Source organism: Colias eurytheme, chromosome 13, assembly GCF_061535395.1.
Source record: "Colias eurytheme isolate Ceu_HAF_F1 chromosome 13, ilColEury1 Martin Lab GWU primary, whole genome shotgun sequence".
Classification (NCBI taxonomy): Eukaryota; Metazoa; Arthropoda; class Insecta; order Lepidoptera; family Pieridae; genus Colias; species Colias eurytheme.
Genome location: NC_142992.1, coordinates 7164719 through 7184137, shown reverse-complemented (window position 1 = coordinate 7184137; position 19419 = coordinate 7164719). Strand labels below are relative to the sequence as shown.

The 19419-nt window shown below is 35.9% G+C and overlaps 1 protein-coding gene across 3 annotated transcripts in view; it reads right to left on the bottom strand.

Moving 5' to 3' along the window:
• Atg1 (serine/threonine-protein kinase unc-51-like protein Atg1) overlaps window positions 1-19419 on the bottom strand; it is a 39663-nt gene that overhangs the window by 1237 nt on the left and 19007 nt on the right. Inside the window, exons 3-16 of one of the 3 annotated variants that reach the window (XM_090108788.1) lie at window positions 19061-19277; window positions 18711-18784; window positions 18211-18371; window positions 15725-15861; window positions 14679-14771; window positions 13883-13981; window positions 11628-11902; window positions 10877-10984; window positions 10542-10644; window positions 7155-7309; window positions 3163-3280; window positions 2420-2548; window positions 1289-1407; window positions 571-709 (exon numbers count right to left, since the gene is read on the bottom strand). In XM_090108788.1, the coding sequence (XP_089964914.1) occupies window positions 571-709; window positions 1289-1407; window positions 2420-2548; window positions 3163-3280; window positions 7155-7309; window positions 10542-10644; window positions 10877-10984; window positions 11628-11902; window positions 13883-13981; window positions 14679-14771; window positions 15725-15861; window positions 18211-18371; window positions 18711-18784; window positions 19061-19277 (1927 nt within the window). The remainder of the gene's footprint in view (window positions 1-570; window positions 710-1288; window positions 1408-2419; window positions 2549-3162; window positions 3281-7154; window positions 7310-10541; window positions 10645-10876; window positions 10985-11627; window positions 11903-13882; window positions 13982-14678; window positions 14772-15724; window positions 15862-18210; window positions 18372-18710; window positions 18785-19060; window positions 19278-19419) is intronic. The other 2 variants (XM_090108789.1, XM_090108791.1) reach the window with 2 other exon arrangements.

The window sequence follows — 19419 nt, the reverse complement described above, 5'->3', positions numbered from 1 at the left end:
GCCGCGTTAGATCACGTGGTCTATCTAATGTCAATCCCATACATTTTTGCGATTTCTAACTTCGTTATCGTTTTGTAATTGTTACTTTGTCTAAGGCCCAAGGTCGTTAGAGTCATGCGTATTTCCGTTACGAGTTGACAATATTCAAATAATTAAGAAAAATTTCAAAGATTTTTTCACCACAGTAAAGGCACTAATATTATATATAGTGAAAAAATTAAAAATAAAACTAAAAAACACACTCAAATATGATAAACTCATGACATCATTTAGTTCTGACCGATCCTTGATAAGTGGTTAAATTTGAGTTAGTAACATACATTTCCCTATATTCATAAAATATTTTTTTTACGTATAATATATTTTTAAGCTATTGCATAGCTTCTATCGCGGGCCTTGAGCGCGGGGACCGAATCCAGAAATTCCGTTACGAAAAAGACCTCACGCTCCCCACTCCGTCGGGCACGGAGGTGTGGCTTGAAGGCATGCTATGCAATAGCTTTACCGCGGCAGTCCCCCAGTGCCACACGTCTTTTTTTTATATATTTATTTATTTATAGGTGCACTCACACTTGGAGAGCGTGGTGCGGTGGTGCGGGTGCAGCGGCTGGCGCTGCACGAGCGAGTGCAGCAGCACCTGCGCCGACATGTAGCGCCGCTCGCACTCCTTCACGTCGCCGAACAACTCCTCGATAGCTGCCATCTGGCACTGCCGCCCAAATTACACGTTATTTATTTATTTATTTACTCTTTATTGTACAACAGTCTTGTAAAATAAAAGTACAACAAAACCATTCAAAATGTACAAATGGCGGCCTTATGGCTCTAAGCCATCTCTGCCAGGCAACCTTCAGGTAAAGGACAGAGCATAATATACCAAAGGCTAGGAAGCCAAATAACTAATTAATTTAAAATAATAAATTCGAAGAAAAAAAAAAGAAAAATAAATAAATAAAGCACAACGTCACACATAATTTATACATACAACATAAATTACGGTTAGGGCATTGACATTCAATAATTTCAGTAGTAGATCCACAATCACGCTCATCGAGCGTTTCCTATGCCTAAACTTGTGCAGAGTTTTGTATTATGAGTGTTACTAGAGATATTAAACATTACTGCCACGAAATAAGGTGTAAATTTTAATGAATGATTTATACAAAGCCACTCGGACATCTTTTTACGAACTTTTAGTAATGATTGATTTGTCTCAAGATACGAATATTGTTAATATGTATTTAAGAAACCTGAGAAGATAAAAGTCATAAATTTAGGGAAAACTCACCAGTTCAATAGCATGTTCGTAAAGTATTTTATCACAGACCGCCGGCGTGACTCCCGTTTCGTGTAGTCGTCGCGATTCGTTCACTATCCATTTATATTTGCCGTTCATAAGTGATACCACTGTAAATTTATAATAAATAAGAATGATTGTTTTGAGTATTGAATACAAAAAAGAGCGTTAGTGCTCAGCGCACGCGTCAGAATTGAAACCTCTTTGGCAAGATTCAAAGATACCAGAATCGTCGCCTTACTTAATGTGACGGTACTGAAATTTTACTCTCAACGCGCCTAAAGAAGTTTCACTTCAAAAATAAGGTATCAAAAGAATTCGTCATTCATCAAAAACAAAGCACTTTTTTATAAAATTGACTTGATTGTTCGCTTAGAAAACATTAATAGAAATGATCATCCAAAATTATCTATACATATAATAAATCTGTAGAAGGGTCAATTCTGTACATTGAAAATATTGAAAAAATAAATAGCAGGGGGTGTTACTGGATCGATACCAAACCCAAATATGTGATTAAAAAAATTTTTGTCTGTCTGTCTGTATGTGAAGGCATCACGTAAAAACTAACGGTTCGATTTCGATGAAACTTGGTATAATTATACCTTATTATCCTGGGCATAAAATAGGATACTTTTTATCCCGGAAAAATACGTAGAAATAAATAAATCTTAATTTTTCCGCGCGGACAGAGTCGCGGGCGGAAGCTATCTATACATATAATAAATCTGTAGAAGGGTCAATTCTGTACATTGAAAATATTGAAAAAATAAATAGCAGGGGGTGTGACTGGATCGATACCAAACCCAAATATGTGATTAAAAAAATTTTGTCTGTCTGTCTGTCTGTATGTGAAGGCATCACGTAAAAACTAACGGTTCGATTTCGATGAAACTTGGTATAATTATACCTTATTATCCTGGGCATAAAATAGGATACTTGTTATCCCGGAAAAATACGTAGAAATAAATAAATCTTAATTTTTCCGCGCGGACGGAGTCGCGGGCGGAAGCTAGTATTTAATAAATTTCGCAAGACACATGATAATAAAATTGAAAAAATTATATGTATTTAATAAATTTGGCAATAAACATGATAATAAAATAGTGTGTGCGCACTGACCGCTGCGCACTTGCGGCGTGGGCTGCAGCGTGCGCTCGCGGTAGCAGTCGGCGGCGAGGCGCAGGCCGGCCGCCAGCGCCTGCATCGCCTGCACCAGCAGGCCCAGGCGCACGCTCTCGTTGCAACGCTCTGCAAACGGGACACAATTATTGACGTGACAACGTCTTATAATTCGATAGAGCCGGCTGCACGCACGAAAAAACATGACTCATGCGGCGTTACCTCGCTCTGAGGCGTTCCGTGTAAGGCTTGAAGTGCAAGCGAGAGCGCGGAACGAGTGACAAAGAAGCACAATCGGACGTTGTCACGTTCAACTATCGTCAGTAAACCGACTTTACAGACAACCAATTTTTTTTTATACTTATTACGCTAAAAGTTCTATTTCATTCATTCAAATGTCACCGTTAAATGTATCCAAATCAAATTTCATGTATTTGTTATTAAATAAAATTATTTATTTCAAAGTATAGTGATTTCTTTACACACATCGTTATTTAACGTATAAAAAGCATGTTTAAATTATTTTCCTATACTGTGTAGTGTGTGTATTACAATTACTTTAAATAAGAATTAAAAATTAAGTCAACGTATGCAATAGTACTAAACTACCAGAAGCAGAAATCGTTTTTAACAGGTCTATATTGACTCAATTTGAAGACACAGTTTGGTTCACACATTACACCAAAAATTTACAAAGATTTTCTGTAGTAAACATTCCCGTAAACAACATATTACGAACTGACCATCAGAAGCGTCCATGAGAGCGGCGATGGGCGCGCCGCACGACACCGCCAGGTCGGACAGCAGCTCCGCCAGCATCAGCACAAAGTTCAGCTGCGAGAACACTTTGCTGTGCTCCTCCTGTGATGCGTAAAAATATTACAATAATTATAAAAAACTATTGTGTGGTTTTATGAAACCACGGTAAAAGTGAAACTTAGGCACAAAATTATCGTATTTGTACGATAATTCTCGTACGGTTCGACCGTCACGCGACCTGCGCTACACAGACCAAAAAGTTTGAGACGATGTAATAAAAGTTTCACATTTCTTCAATATTTCAATGTCACTATATAAAAACAGATACAATTTTATACTATAAACTACTATAATACATATTCATCACAATATGCTTATATTAAATGCGCACTTGAGTTCGATAGTATCGATAAGGTTATGTGGTATAGATAAAAATAATTGGTAAGTAATTATTATCATTCAAAATGTCTTACGGCGGCCGTTCAAGCAGTTGAGACCGACGGCTTGAAGCCGCGACCACGCAGTGAACTATAGACATTCATTCATTCTGCCGTACACCTACTGCTCGAGCAGTCGCGACCGCTTCAAGCCGTTAACTGCGCGGTTTGTAGCGACAGCTCGAGCAGTCAACGACCGACCGCTCGAGTTGTCCGTGCACGTCGCTCAGCCGTTAACTGTTAGAGCGTATACGCACTATGCGGGTAGCCGCATTGCGGGTAGCCGCATTGCGGGTAGCCGTCCGGCTGACCGCAAGCACAATTATGTACGTAATATTCATTTCTATGCGCACTGCGATGCGGCTACCGCAGACCGCACAGTGCGCATAGAAATGAATATTTCGTACATAATTGTGCTTGCGGTCAGCCGGACGGCTACCCGCAATGCGGCTACCCGCATAGTGCGTATATGCTCTTAGAGCAGGCCGTGTACGAGCGGGCTTATTTCTAACCGAATTTTACGCTTACAACGAATAATAATAAGGCCGCCTTCTGTGTTGTATGTCCTAGCTTAAGTTTTTATTGTACAGTCACGAGCAATAATATATGCCTAGGGGGCGATGTGCAAAAATATCTGTCACTAGAACTAATTCAATAATATCTGTCTGCCCGTATACAGCAAAAATATCTGACATTAGTAGGCAGCATAATAAAGTGGCATCAAAATTATGTGACGAAAATGTTACAGCAAATAATTGTGCCAACCTCTCACGGCATAAATATGTGACATCAACTAGGAAGCAATAATATCTGACACAATTTCATATTTCTGTATTTTGCATCGATTCCTCATACAAATCTATATGTCGGAGATCCCCCCCCCCCTGATATTACCGAACGCAAGCGCATGACTCACGAAGTGCACTTGGACATGGCCGTGGTAGCGGACGGGCATTCAAGTGTTGGAGCTCGTGCCGAGCGGACTTGTCTGTTCGAGTCTATATCAGTCTCTATATTAGTTTGAGTTTAGATTCGCTATACAAAGTATTCATTTCAGTTCATAAGTGATTGTCAGTGTTAGATTCCGTTTATGTCTTTTGATGCTCGAAGTTACCCAAGATGCCCACTGTAGAGGATATAACCAGCCCACATAGTCTTAGAATCCAGCCGTCGCCGATATATACTTCTATACTAATATTATAAAGAGGAAAGGTTTGTATGTATGTATGTATGTATGGTTTTCACGCATAAACTACTGGACCGATTTTGATGAAATTTGGCACAGATAATCTTTAGACCCTGAGAAAGAACATAGGCTACCTTTTATTTCGAAATATGTACCACGGGCGAAGCCGGGGCGGACCGCTAGTCATAAATATGTGACATCAACTAGGTGGCAATAATATCTGACACAATTTCATATTTCTATATTTTGCATAGATTCCTCACAAAAAGCATAAATATGTGACATCAACTAGGAAGCAATAATATCTGACACAATTTCATATTTCTATATTTTGCATCGATTCCTCACAAAAAGCATAAATATGTGACACCGACTAGGTGGCAATAATATCTGACACAATTTTATATTTCTGTATTTTGCGTTGATTCCACACTAAAAGCATAAATATGTGACATCAACTAGGAAGCAATAATATCTGACACAATTTTATTTTCAATACAAAATTGAAGGATTGGAAGAGATTGCTTTAAAGCAATAAGGCCGCCTTTTCGTACATACTACCCGTTCGCTTCGAGTTGGCCGTCGATGACCGTTACAAAATGACGTCACAGGCACATCAACTGGTACCGTCGACAAAAAAAATAATAACACTCCGAAAAATAAAATGGCAAAAACAGTTCGTATAATTACTTACTACAGCGATTTCCTCGCTAATAGCAGTAAAAAACCATATAAAACTTAGCAAAACGATCAAATAACATAACCAAAAACAACGGGAGCGATATTAGTGACGGTCGGGCGCACGTGATAGAGTTGCTGACGGTACTAATAGGGTCTGTCTAGGAGTGCGGTGCGGTGAAGCGGGAAGGGTGGGAGCGGCCAACTCGAAGCGAACGGGTAGTATGTGCCTTCGTGATTGTTTCTTCTTTTTTTAATTATTGTACCTATTTTGTTATTCTCTGTCTGGTATATATGTACAATAAAGTATAAATAAATAAATAAATAAATTTTATTTTAACTAACTAGTTACGTTGTATAAAAACATTATTACCATATTAATTAATATGTGCCGTCGTTGTATACTACATATTGTATGTCTGGATATTACATATATCCTACTTTATCACCCGTATCGTTTTAACACCCGCGGCTTCGCCCGCGTTTTCAAAGAAAAACCCGCATAGTTTCCGTTCCTGTGGGATTTCCAGGATAAAAGCTCTCATAAGCGTTAATCCAAGTTACCTTCTATGTGTGTGATAAATTCCATTTTCTCTTTTATTTGTGTGAAAGAGTAACATAAACATCCTTACATGATACTCACGAACTTTCGCATTTATAATATTAGAAGGATATCATATCATGACAAAATTAAAGTATTCATATACTTATATGAATGCCCACTTGGGTAGATCTATTTTATTTGAAGGTTCAGTGTAACCTTCATGTATTATTTAGAAATTGTTTTGTCACATGTTTTGTTATATTTGACGTTAGCGGCGTTTGACACGATTGCTCCGTTATTCATTTTCATTTACCTATAATATTGCTATTATTTTATTGAGTATCGAAAATTATGGCAAGTTATCATATTATCGTAAATTTATTAAAAGAAAATATTTACAAAATATAATGTGTCTTTTGTTCATATTCTTACCCCAGCAAAAAACATAACACTAATTCAATAAATAACGTTTTACCTTTTTAAAATCCTATCCTATCTTATCCTACTAGTCCTACTATAATCCTACTTCCTATCCTACTAATCTACTTAGTATTATTAATGCGAAAGTTTGTGAGGATGTGTGTTTGTTACTCTTTCACGCAAATACTACTGAACCGATTACAATAAAATTTAGCAGACAAATAAAGGGTAACTTGGGTTAACACTTAGGATAGGTTTTATCCCAAAATATCCACGGGATCGGGAACTATGCGGTATTTCTGTGAAAACGCAGGCGAAGCCGCGGGCGGAAAGCTAGTGTCACATATTTATGCTTTTTGTGAGGAATCAATTATATTTTACAATACAGAAATATAAAATTGTGTCAGATATTATTGCCTCCTAGGTGACGTCACATATTTATGCTTCGAGAGGTTGTCACAATTATTTGCTGTAACATTTTCGTCACATAATTTTGATGCCACTTTATTATGCTGCCTACTAATGTCAGATATTTTTGCTGTATACGGGCAGACAGATATTATTGAACCCGTTCTTATGACAGATATTATTGCTAATCTGCAAATGGTAATATATTTATGCTTCTGACTGTACCTACTATTGTTATATTTGCAGCACAATAAAGTGTTTAAAATAAAAATAAAATAAATAATAATCAGCAAATGCACTCACGGCGAGTATGGTCTCCTCCTGCAGGTTGGGTATGTAGACGGGCGGGTCGTGCGCGGGCAGCTTGAGCGCGCGCAGCAGCGCGTCCGGCAGCGCGCCGCGCTTCGGCGAGCACGAGCCGCTCGCCTTCAGCGCCAGCGGCACTGGTGGCGAGGAGCCTTTCAGACGGATAGCCATCAACACAAGCGTAGAGCTCGCTCATACACATCACACACACACACACACAGCGGCAAGAGCGTACAGCTGGTGCGCTCTCACAGAATAGTAACGCATATAGAGATGTGGTATCTCTATATCGCTACTCTTACAGAATTGTACAACCACACTCTCAAATCTCGCAAAATCGTAATGCCCGTTTTACATTATGCCAGTCCAGCGTTGGGACTGGATTTCATCACTGGACTGGAATAATATAAACCAGGCATCATGCATGCAATATACCGCTCTCTCCAAATTACAAAATATTATGTAGAAGCTCTCCTTCTTACAGTATGTTTATACAAGGTGGAAATACCTCGTTCTCGTAGATGTTAGGCAACGCACAGCTAAATTTTTATAACTTACAGAATGACATGACTACGAATACATTTTGGCACTACATATTTCATTTTTCTTCAACAGTCAGAAAAGTAAAGATAAGAGCAAGCAAAATTAAAATTTGCAATAATATAGACGTCTGATCTGATCCTGTGTAATTTTATACTTGGTAGAAAGCATTCCAGAGATATAGACACGCAATACTTTTCTAATATCACTTTAAGTCTAGTAAAATCGATCAGTATAAATGAACAAGTCACATCTTAATCTGACTAGATAATGGAAAAATTATCTTACATATCTCCTATTAGTCCGTTGAATAAAAAGTTCTAGAGTGCGTGAGTTAGTAACGTAAGATGTTTCTTCGGAAACATGTCAAGAGTCCCTAGGTAATAAACATACTAAAACCCCGGGACGCTAGGAGGAGCCTAGGGGAGGACGCTAGGGGGATTAGTGTACCGGTCACAAGTTGCACTTTTGAGTTTTTTGGAAGAAAAAAAATAAAAAGTTCAAGTATCCTAACTAAATCCAGTTCCCATAAAGTATATATGTACAGGTAAATTAGCTTGGAGAAATTTTTGCGTTTGTAGTAGTGTATGGTCAGCAAATAAAATAAAACAACATTTTATTTTTAGTTTTTATTTTATACAGGGTTACTTGTAAAACACCAGCAACCTCGCAGGACAAGATAGCTAACATCATAAATAACAACATTTGTTCTACGACTTTTGGCATAACGCAATAAATTATTTTTAAATGATTTTTTAAACTTTTATTGTACTCTCCTTACATTTGTAAGTCTATGTTCTATTAATTATCGGATGGACGACGCGACGCCCCCTTCCCCCTCTCGTTCGCTTTTTGTTTACGTAATTTTTGGGAGGCGTAGAGTTTATAATATTCAGACGGAAAATTAAATGAATATTTATTTTTGTATGAAAATAAAATCTAACAAATTATCAAAAGTCGAAATGTTGTTACTTATGATGTTAGCTATCTTGTCCTGCGAGGTTGCCGGTGTTTTACAAGTAACCCTGTATATATAAGGGATTTTAAATTAAACTATATGTGTTTCTCCTCTGAAAAAGATGAGACTTTATTTTAATATTTGCACATTTAACATACATATAACTTTTACATTAACAATGTTACTAAAATGAAAAATTTACTAACCTGAAAAAGAAACGACATTTAAAGTTTAATTATTTAGTTTGAGAAGTCAAAGGCTTGCCTCGACCATGTTTTAACACTGGAGCCATATTGAATTAACAATATAAAGTTACAACACTTACACACAAATTAAACACTAGTTATGGCCCTGCCTTCATACAAAACTGCTGAATACGCCGTTCGCACGGGAATAGAATGTGGATGCGATTTCCCTTATAGCATCCAAGCTTACGTCTTTATAATTATTAAACTGTATAAATTCATTCTTTAACTCCGGTCTGCATCGTGCAGACATGGGTGTAAAAGTCTCATTTTAGCTATTAAATGTAGTTTTTAAGTACATCTGAGTTTTCATTTGGGGCCTCCGGCTGCGGGACATGTAATTCACTTCAACAAATATTATAACAATAATAACAAATAATAACAACAATCAACAAATACAAAATTTATCAATTAAACTACGTACATAATAATTATAATTTTTGAATGAAATGTGCTTTATGTTCTAACGCTACCAAACGACTGCACGTGGCACCTGCGGACAGCGTAAACTGGTTTATTCTGGTTTTGTGCGTGTTTCCACTTTCCACTATCAAGTGACGATTTATTTATTTGTTTTGTTTCGTAATTATTATGGTCAAATATTAATTATGAAACAAATTATTATGGACACGATATTTTATTGTTTCACGGTAGTCGCCTTGTCGTTTGCTCAAGGACGTAAAATTGAATGATATATTTTTTTTTATAAAGTCAAAACCATTTTCTTTCAAATAAAAACTTGTTTTTATTGAAAACAAAAGTGTTGCTAGGAATAAGTATAAAGTTAAATAGTAATGTTAGGATATCGAAACATTTTTGTATAGGCCAGAACGATATAGTGGAAACGCGCTCTAAGATCTGAGTAATATACACACCACTACATATGCAAAAATTTCTCCAAGCTAATTTACCTGTATATAAAATTCAGTTCCCCGTAAACGCCTCCGTGGTGGAATCTGGTATTTTTATCAATGATAGACCTATTTATGAGCAATCTATCTGTACCGGTCACAAGTTGCACTTTTGAGTTTTATGGAAGAAAAAAATAAAAAGATCAAGTTCAGTAACTCAAACTGCCCTAATATAATATTTTGACAATCGATTCCTCCTAAAGGCTTCCATGGAGGAATGTGTTTATTTTACCAATTATAGACCTAATTAAGAGCAATCTATCAGTACCGGTCACAAGTTGCACATTTGAGTTTTTTGGAAGAAAGAAATATTTTTTGATCGATTGATGTGTAGTATGGGGAAATTGTTTGAGCCAAAATCATTTTTTACTGCGTATAACTCAGAAACGGTAGGATATAGGAAAAAATGATTTAGGTACAACTTGTAGATAATTTTATGGCCTTTCAACTTTTGCTTGAAATTTTTCTCTAACATGTACCGTTTTTTGAGATTTAAGCGAAAAATGAAAAAATGGACACATTCCCCCCCCTCCCCCCACTCCGGGGCTCCTCCTAGTGTCCCGGGGTTTTAGTATGTTTATAACCTAGGGACTCTTGACATGTTTCCGAAGAAACATCTTACGTTACTAACTCACGCACTCTAGACCCCCCTTGGAGGGACTCATTCAATGGACTATATCTTTTTTCACGTTTAAGACCTAATTATATATTTCATAACAAGTACACTTACGGCTCGCGTTGGTCGGCGAGACCTGCCACAGCGAGGGCGGCGGGGAGCTCCCGGAGGCACTGCGTCGACGTGTCGACGGGGGAGTCCCCATTGTGAACGGAACCTACACAAATAAACAAAAATGAAATATGCGTAAAAAAGGGTTAAATATTATCTAAAAAATGGAAAAAGCACTATGTTATCCAAATGTGGTGAGGTGATTTTCACTACGGACATAAACAGCAAGAACACTCACAATCTTTTTACGATATACCTAAAAACAAATGTTTTATATCAGATTATTTTAAGAAAGGAATAATCTATCAATTTCAATAAAAACTATACGTTATACTTACAGTAGGCGGCGAGAGAGATCCAATGTTGGTCGCATTTCGGTTGTGGTTTGATCGAAGGACGTCTATGGGTTGCGACCGTGGTACATTGGAACCTGCCGTTAATGGATTCTGAAAAATTTTATAACATATTATTAAACAAAGTAGACTGTAAATTAAGGTTATTATTTTTTTAAATAAGTGATTTAATAATATAAAACATATTAATCGTTTGAGTTTATGTGGCCATTTATCTGGTATCAAATATATTTATAAGCCATTATTTATTTATAATCGTGTCAAGTGGAATGTTTTTACTTTTTATTATATAATAACAAAGCTTAATATGACGTTTCTTATAGGTTGTGCAATAAAAATACAATTAAAATAATCATAATTAGTCTCAGACGCGTGGATCAATTTATGTTCGAAGAGGCTATTCGTGAGTAGGTCTTAAGGAAAATAAAGTCAAGGATGTAAAATTATCTAGGCCATATAAGTAATATCCTTATTTTTTATATCTTATCTTGAAATGAACGAGGAAAGATGACACTACATGAAATTTCATAATACAATTACAGGTTTTACATTTACATATTTGAAATTACTCTATCCATATTTTTTTCACACCAACATAACATAATATTTCAACGAATTTGAAGCATTGCATGCACTTTACAAAGTGACAGTGACAGACATTAAACTCAAACCAAAAAGTTAATGGTCATCTTTATATCTATTATAAAGCCGCCCATTCACATCACTCGCAACTCACCCTCATCTGCACATTGTGTTCCGCGATGGGCGCGTGCGACACGGGCAAGTGCGGCGAGTGGGGCGAGTGGGGCGAGTGGGGCGAGTGCGGCAGGTGCGGCGAGTGGGGCGACGGCGAGTGGGGAGAGTGCGGCGTGTGGCGCGTGAGGGCCAGGGAGCGGGGCCGCGGGGCCGCCTCGCTGGACGACGACCCGCCCGAGTACTCGCCCGAGCCGCTGTCCGCTTCCACCACTACGAAGTCCTCCGCGCCCGCCCATACCGCTTCGGATGAGTCGGCTGTACACAAACATAGCGTTATTGCATTGATCGTACTTAAGCACGCGTGACAATAGTGACAAGGATTTGGGACAACATTTATGTTGGAACGAAGTTCCTTGTCACGCGTTGCGAAACGGGACTAGACAGAATTAAGACAAAAAGTTGTTACGACACATTTTGCTATAGTTGTAATCTGTGCCGACTGCCGCGTGTGCGTATTTCTCATTATGTCACTCTCTCTCTCTCTCTCTTATAGAAAGCAAGCCAGTTATTTTATTAACTTCGTTCCATCCGGGTGTCCCTTGAAACCTTAAGTATTTTTTGTTAGTTCATTTATTAGAACTGTAATAGATTATTTTGTAATTTAAATCAGAAACAAGTCTGGTCACATCTTAACAATAACAGAACTAAACATTATAGTTGAAATTTGAACTTGCAACAAAATTACCTAAAATTGTCCTTAACACATTCAACACAATATATAAAAACAGTGAAACAACAAGAATAACCCTTCAACAATAAAGGTGAATTGACACAAATAGGTAGTTAGCAAGAACACTAGACGATTACATTAACATTTATTTAGGGAATAGTAAACAGTAATGAATCATCCGTGTTGTTCCTTATTTGTGTAGAGGTCTCCTAAATAATTAGGTAATAATAATGATTTAAATATTAATTTAATGATACTAAAATCACTAGCACAATATGTATCAGAAATAATATGAATAGTGAATACATTATTTTGCATTGATATATTTCGCGTCGATAAAAACTATATTTATTGACTTAATTTCAAGCAAGGTTAAGTGATATCTTTCTAAAAAACATTATGAAAAATATGCTATTGTTCCTTTTTATTAAACGTTGATCAATTACATTGTGGATGAATTCTCAAAGCATATCATACTCTAAGCATGTCATTTATTAAAAACGTCTTATTGATTACCATATTTTGAAGAATTTTGCTGAATATCGGCAGTTTTCTTCAGCACTGAATACATAACTCCACTGACACGGAATATACTGAAGGTCAAACTCAGTGGACGTACATGTATTGTTCCCGAGCCAAATTGCGAAACGGTAATGTCGTCAAGATATTAGTATAAAAATAGTAAATATTCATATATTAATTTAATTTAAACACTTATTTCAGTAAAGCAGAAGAATATTGAGATTTTTTGTACAGTTAATTTGTTAATACAATTATGTATTCACATGTTATTTTTCTTTATGCCAAGGTCAATAAAAAGTCATATTTTTTATTTAAAACTATCAACTATTAATGAGTATAATATTGTAGACTTCTATAAATTAATGAATTTATTACATTGCAAAATGTTGGAAGCAAATGAATTATTGCTGCAATAAAATTGATACAGAACGACGTGCTTTAAACATACACGATCCTGGGTTATCATTCAGACCAACAATTGCGTCGAGAAGAATAAAACATTTTACAAATCAAAATCAGACTATGTATTGTGATTTGTAATTCTTGTATTTTCTATGAAATAATATGAAAAGCTATAAAACAATGTAATATATTATATTTATAATTCGATAATATATCGTTTTCGTGATACCGAAAATATATCTTGCAATTGATCAACGATTATTAAGACAAGAAATTGATATTGAAATTTGCTTTGCTACCGAAAATCACCTTGAAACGTGAGCCACTGAATTCAAATTATAAAGCGTTTCAATGTGTAATAAATGAATAACTAAAGAGTTAAGTTCATAGTTCGCATCACTAAACTATCCAACGTTTATATTTTTTTTTGTTTAATTTGCATTTTCCAATACAAATTACTGATGATCAAAGTAAGGTGTTTCCAGCTTACTTTGATCATCAGTTGATTTCAAGTGCAAAATTAACAAAAAAATTGTAAACGTTGGATAGTTTAATGATGCTAACTATGATAACAAATGCTCTTCCTAGCGAGTTAGTGACGCGTAAAACGTAAATACGCGCAAAAAAATGTAATAGCTCACCTGAAGACGTAGGCTGCGACTTCCTCGTGGGCTGCGGCGCGGGCACGGGCTGCGGCTGCGGCGCGCGCGCGCCCCCCACCGCCGCGCTCGAGCCCGTCCCTACCGACACAACGCACACTGAACACCGCGCCAATACAAACTCCACCAGACACAACACCTCCGATATCCGCAAATTCCAAAACATCTCACGGATACATACATCCACCGAGCGACGTATCGCCATGCACAAAATAAACGACCGCAGGGTCGATACATTATTTATATAGCCGTTCCGAATGGCGATTTACGATTTCGAAGTAAATAACACTGCAGACCCGGCCGAAGTACCGTACGATAACTCCCCACATTATGCTTCGCTTCACGGCAGTGCGTTCCCGTTAAACATTCATGCGAAGCACAAAATCGTCCGAGTACATTGCCCGGGTGCAGACGTTGCACTTTGTTATTTGTTTTTATACAATTATGAACAATGCTATTAATAAATATGGAATCGTAAAAATGTATTCCTTGTTAAAACGTTATCTTTTGTCGGAGGTCATAGTAATTTTTATTGAATTTACATTTAACATTAACTATTAAATAAAAAGAAATGTTTCAACATAAGAAATGAATATTTAATATCCAAACATGCCAGCATTTTCATAATATACGTAAATGTTAATTGTTGATATTTAAAAAGGTAAGCCATGCGTTTCAAGCGTACCTACTACCTACAGTATGATAAGGATATGTTATGCGACTGATAATGAACCCACCCCATGCAAGTAAAGCGAAAGAGAAATTGATCATGATATACCCTGGCTCTCCCAAGACTCCTCTAGGATACAGTTAGTATCGGGACGGCCTTCATTATCGCTCTCCAATATATCAGGCAGGTCCGAGTCCAAACCTGAACAATATTTATACCGTAACCACATCGTTACAAATGTAACCTATACCATGAGTGTGAATCTTTTATTAGTGAAGTTAATTTTAAAAAGTACGTGTAAAAAGCGTTATCAATGTTACATAGAACTTAAAATATGTGAAGTTTTTTTTTGTGGTTTTTAATCAAAGTGCTTTACATCAACTTGTATTTATTTCTTTTAATCTAATTTTTCCAAAACGACAAAATTGCGTAAATTATACATTTAATCTCCATTACTGATACATAAGTAATTACGTAAATCTTCAGAATAATTTTCTTAAGTCGCAGATGTGACACCATTTCCTGCTATACTTTTGACCTATCATTTATCGCAATAGAACTGAATCACTATTATAAAAAGTGTGATGAACTCTTGACATTTAATTGAACAAGTCAGGTCAGCGCTCTGAATGAGCGAGCAGAATCTGTGTGCCTTCCCTCATAGAACTGATGTAATCAAACAAAACATTTTAAGAGGTTAATGTAACTCGTGTCTTTAATGTTTTTATCTGATAATGAAACCTATTTTTCTTGAGGTAATCCAATACAGCTATTAAAGTATAATACGAATAATGAAATACATAGAGGCCAAATAAATAGGAAACTGTAACAGATTTTGTAAGAATGAAACATTTAGGTCGAATAGAGTGAGTCATCCGAACATATCGAAGTTTTATGAAACGTACGATTAAACTCATGTTTTGTATATATTAATCAAATTTACTGCATCACTGACTAATTAACAATTAATTGTCTACTTTAACGTGACATACGATAAGGAAATCTCTACTCGCTCCTGGAACAACGCGGAAAGATGTGATCGAAATATTATTGCGTAGTGATTTGTGAAGAAAAAAATGTTTTCTATGGTTAATGTTATACAAAACTAGACTAATGAATGATGATAAGGCAAAGATGGTGTGTACTATACTAACTTGTTATAGAAGTTGTTCTGGGTCTTTGTAAGAATGGATGGTTGAAGAACACCTCAAAAGGCATCCGTTCTCGAGCGTTTCGTCTCAGTAAGCCGATAAGTAAATTGCAGAGCTCGGGACTTGTTCCGGCTGGCATCCTGCAAAGTTTAAACATCACTTTTTATACTTTTATCGCGTTATGATATCATTATTTTAGTTATATCATCATATACTTATATATTTTCATAGGTGAGACCTATGATGTATCTAATCGTGTAAAATTGTAACTGACAAGAGACAAAGGAATAAATTGCGATAAATTCTTAAAAATAAACATTCACTGTAGTGCAGTTATCAGTAATAAAACTATTCTTTGAATTTGATGTAAATAATTCTTTCTGATACTTAAAATTACTCGTATATTCTTGAAAAGGGTTTTTCATATAAACATAAACATGAGTCATTTTATCAAACATAATAATGGCATGCTCAGATGGACTTGCGAGAATAATATGACGTTATGTCCATTACAGTGAGCAATAATGACGTGAAAGTTTTATATCAATGGATATGCTGTTTATGTGAAAGTGTAAAATACTATGTATTCTTACAGATACGCAATATTCATAGATATACACGTATAAAGTATAAACAATTATCTAACGTTGTTTCAATAATTTTATATGAACATATTATATTAACAGCTTTGCAATCTAACCTTAAACGATTGAAAGGAAACTCGTATAGTTATTTTTAAACAAAAAAAAAACACTGGTAATTGTGTTAATTCTTAATTTATTTTGCCTTCAGAGTAAATAATGACGACTTCTAGCTTTATTACCGTTGATGAATAACGGCATTATATAGCATGAGGGCCAGCTGTGAGGCGAACATCAGCTGACAACGTTTAAGAATTATTTTTAGTCGCACATATAGGTACACTAGAAGTAGCAAACACATTTGCTGTCTATGCAATTAAACGTTCTTTATAATGCACTGATGCATTTAAAGGTTCATTATCTTCGCAATAAATTGCTATTGATTAATTGATTGGTATATTTATAGCGGTGAAGTATTTTCGCAGTTACTACAGCGGATTCTGAGAAGGCTATGATAATAATCATTAAAGCAAAATAAAAGTGAAAAGAAGGTAAATACCTTCATGTAGAATGGTTTCAGAAAGCCCTCTTGGGCGACGTTCAATAATATTGTCTCAATAATATTGTCTCCTTCTTACGATGTGTATGTAGGAGGTAATTATAGTCTTTTATGCAGGCACTTACCTACTAAGTAGGTATGTATTCATGAATTATAAAAATTTTAGCATTATACATATATGGCATTATATAAGGCATAAATTCTATTGAAAATAATACAAAGTATGAACCAACGGCTTGCTCTCTTCAACCGCCATGTTCATTCAACGTTTTTATTGTTGAAAACTGCACAAACCGCATTTCATTGTTAACATCATTACAATATAAGATTATTTACAAAGTATATAAATACCAATTTCGTGCATACAATTTGAAGTAACTACGAACTGAGAAACATTTATTCAATAATAATTCAAAATTAGACTAAAGTTTACAAAACTTTGCTTTCCACTGGCGGACGCAAATTTACTTCCAAAATTAACCCGCATAACATTAACAATCAATAAACATCGAGTCGTTGTACGTTTTACACGAACTCGCGTTCTTTGAGATTTCACGTACAGTTTAGGAAATTAAATGAAGAAATGGCCAAATTTGTTCCACTGCAATAAGGAAGTGTTTAATTTGTGAAACCGTGAATAGGCACAGTGAGCGTTGTAGATTTTAGGATTCCGTTATAATAATAGAACTCACATAATCCATACTTAATACATATTATAAATGCGAAAGTAACTCTGTCTGTCTGTCTGTTACTCAATCACGCCTTAACTACTGAACTAATTTGCATGAAATTTGGTATAGAGATATTTTGATACCCGAGAAAGGACATAGGATAGGTTTTATCCCGGAAATCCTACGGGAACGGGTTTTTCTTTGAAAACGCGGGCGAAGCCGCGGGCGGAAAGCTAGTATGTATGTAATATGTAGTAAATTAGTTACTTTTATTACACATCACTTGCTTATTAAGTGAAATGATAAATAATTCCCATCAACTATATTTAAAAAAAAAAGTTTTTTGAGGATAACATAATATTCATTTAGTACGGTTAGAAAAATATAAACACTATAATATTTTGAGATGACACGATTAACTAAACTACATCAAAGTTGAAATTGTAAATCTTAAACGTAGACGAACATGTATAAATAAAAATACTCGCATTCTAAAATCTTTAGACTACTGAATGAAGAACTGTAAACATCCGCTATAAACGAATGGAATCAACTTTTGAAGTAACTAGTCTTTGTTGTAACTATTTTCAAAGAACATGTAAGCCATATCTGTTTATAGTGTGGCCATACATGAAATGATCGAGGTTTATTCGTTTGACTAATTAAATGAGAACTTACTTGGGCTGTAAGTCGACGCTGTTCTCGTAGAAAGCCTTAAGTTCGTGCGGCGTGGTCGCTTGGAAAGGAGCCTTGCCAGTTAAGCATTGATATACGATCGTGCCCAAGCTCCAGAGGTCCGCTTTTGCGTCATATTTTAGGGACATTATAACTTCGGGCGCCTGAAATTCAAAGTCGTTAAAATTGATTTTTGAGCTTCTTTTATGAAAACATACTGTATGGTTTAATTTTCATATATAGAATTTTTTGTATGAAATACATGTTTAGTACTGAAAAAGTTATGACTATTAAAAATATTTACTTACTAGTGTAAAAAAGGAGGAAAAAGGGTAAATTAATTTGTTCTTTTATATTATGCTCTATCAAGAGTCGATAATACATCGTGAACAGAACCATTCAGAATTTCTTTAACAAGTGACATTTTACTGTATCTATAGAATGTTTGCAATTATTTAAGGTATTTATGATAAAGTGTAATAGTTAAAATATGTGAATGTTACCATATACATAGGAGATCCGCAAAGTGTGACGGCCATATTTCCTTCTTCTAAGAATCGAGCAAATCCAAAATCAGCTGTGTAAGAAATTGTTATGCCATAAATAAATAATCAGAGAAACGCCCCAAAACACATTAAAATTGTTTAAACAAGTGTGATATATTCGTTCAAGATGTGCATTCTTTCGTTCTTTTTGGTACAAGGGTGCTTTTCCACCAGAGATTCGCTTCATTAAGCGTTTGAGCGATACTATTGGCTCGCTTCGTATTCTCAAATCTCTGGTGGAAGCGCACCCTAAGAATCAACAGTAAAATATTCCTGTCAATTGTTCTTTTTAAAAGTGTGAACCTTACCGATCTTGAGTGTAATCTCTTCGGGGTGCGGCGTGCGAGGTGGGGCGACGTTGTGTGTCAGGAGAATATTCTGTGGCTTCAGATCACGATGGACAATCCCCTTGGCGTGAATGGCGCGCATGGCCTCAGCCAGCTGCCGAAGGAAGGTTCGTATGGTGGCCTCGCTGAGGAGCCTATTTGTTTGTAAATAGTCCGCCAAGTCGCCGCCATTACAATACTGTTAAGTAAACAAAATGAATATGAAAAGACTGAAAAAATTCAAGTCGAACGCGAGACACCAACGAGATTGAACGTTCAAAAAACTACTGTGCTAAACGCGAGTTCGCTAAAGTAAACACTGGAAGACTTATAAATCGTTC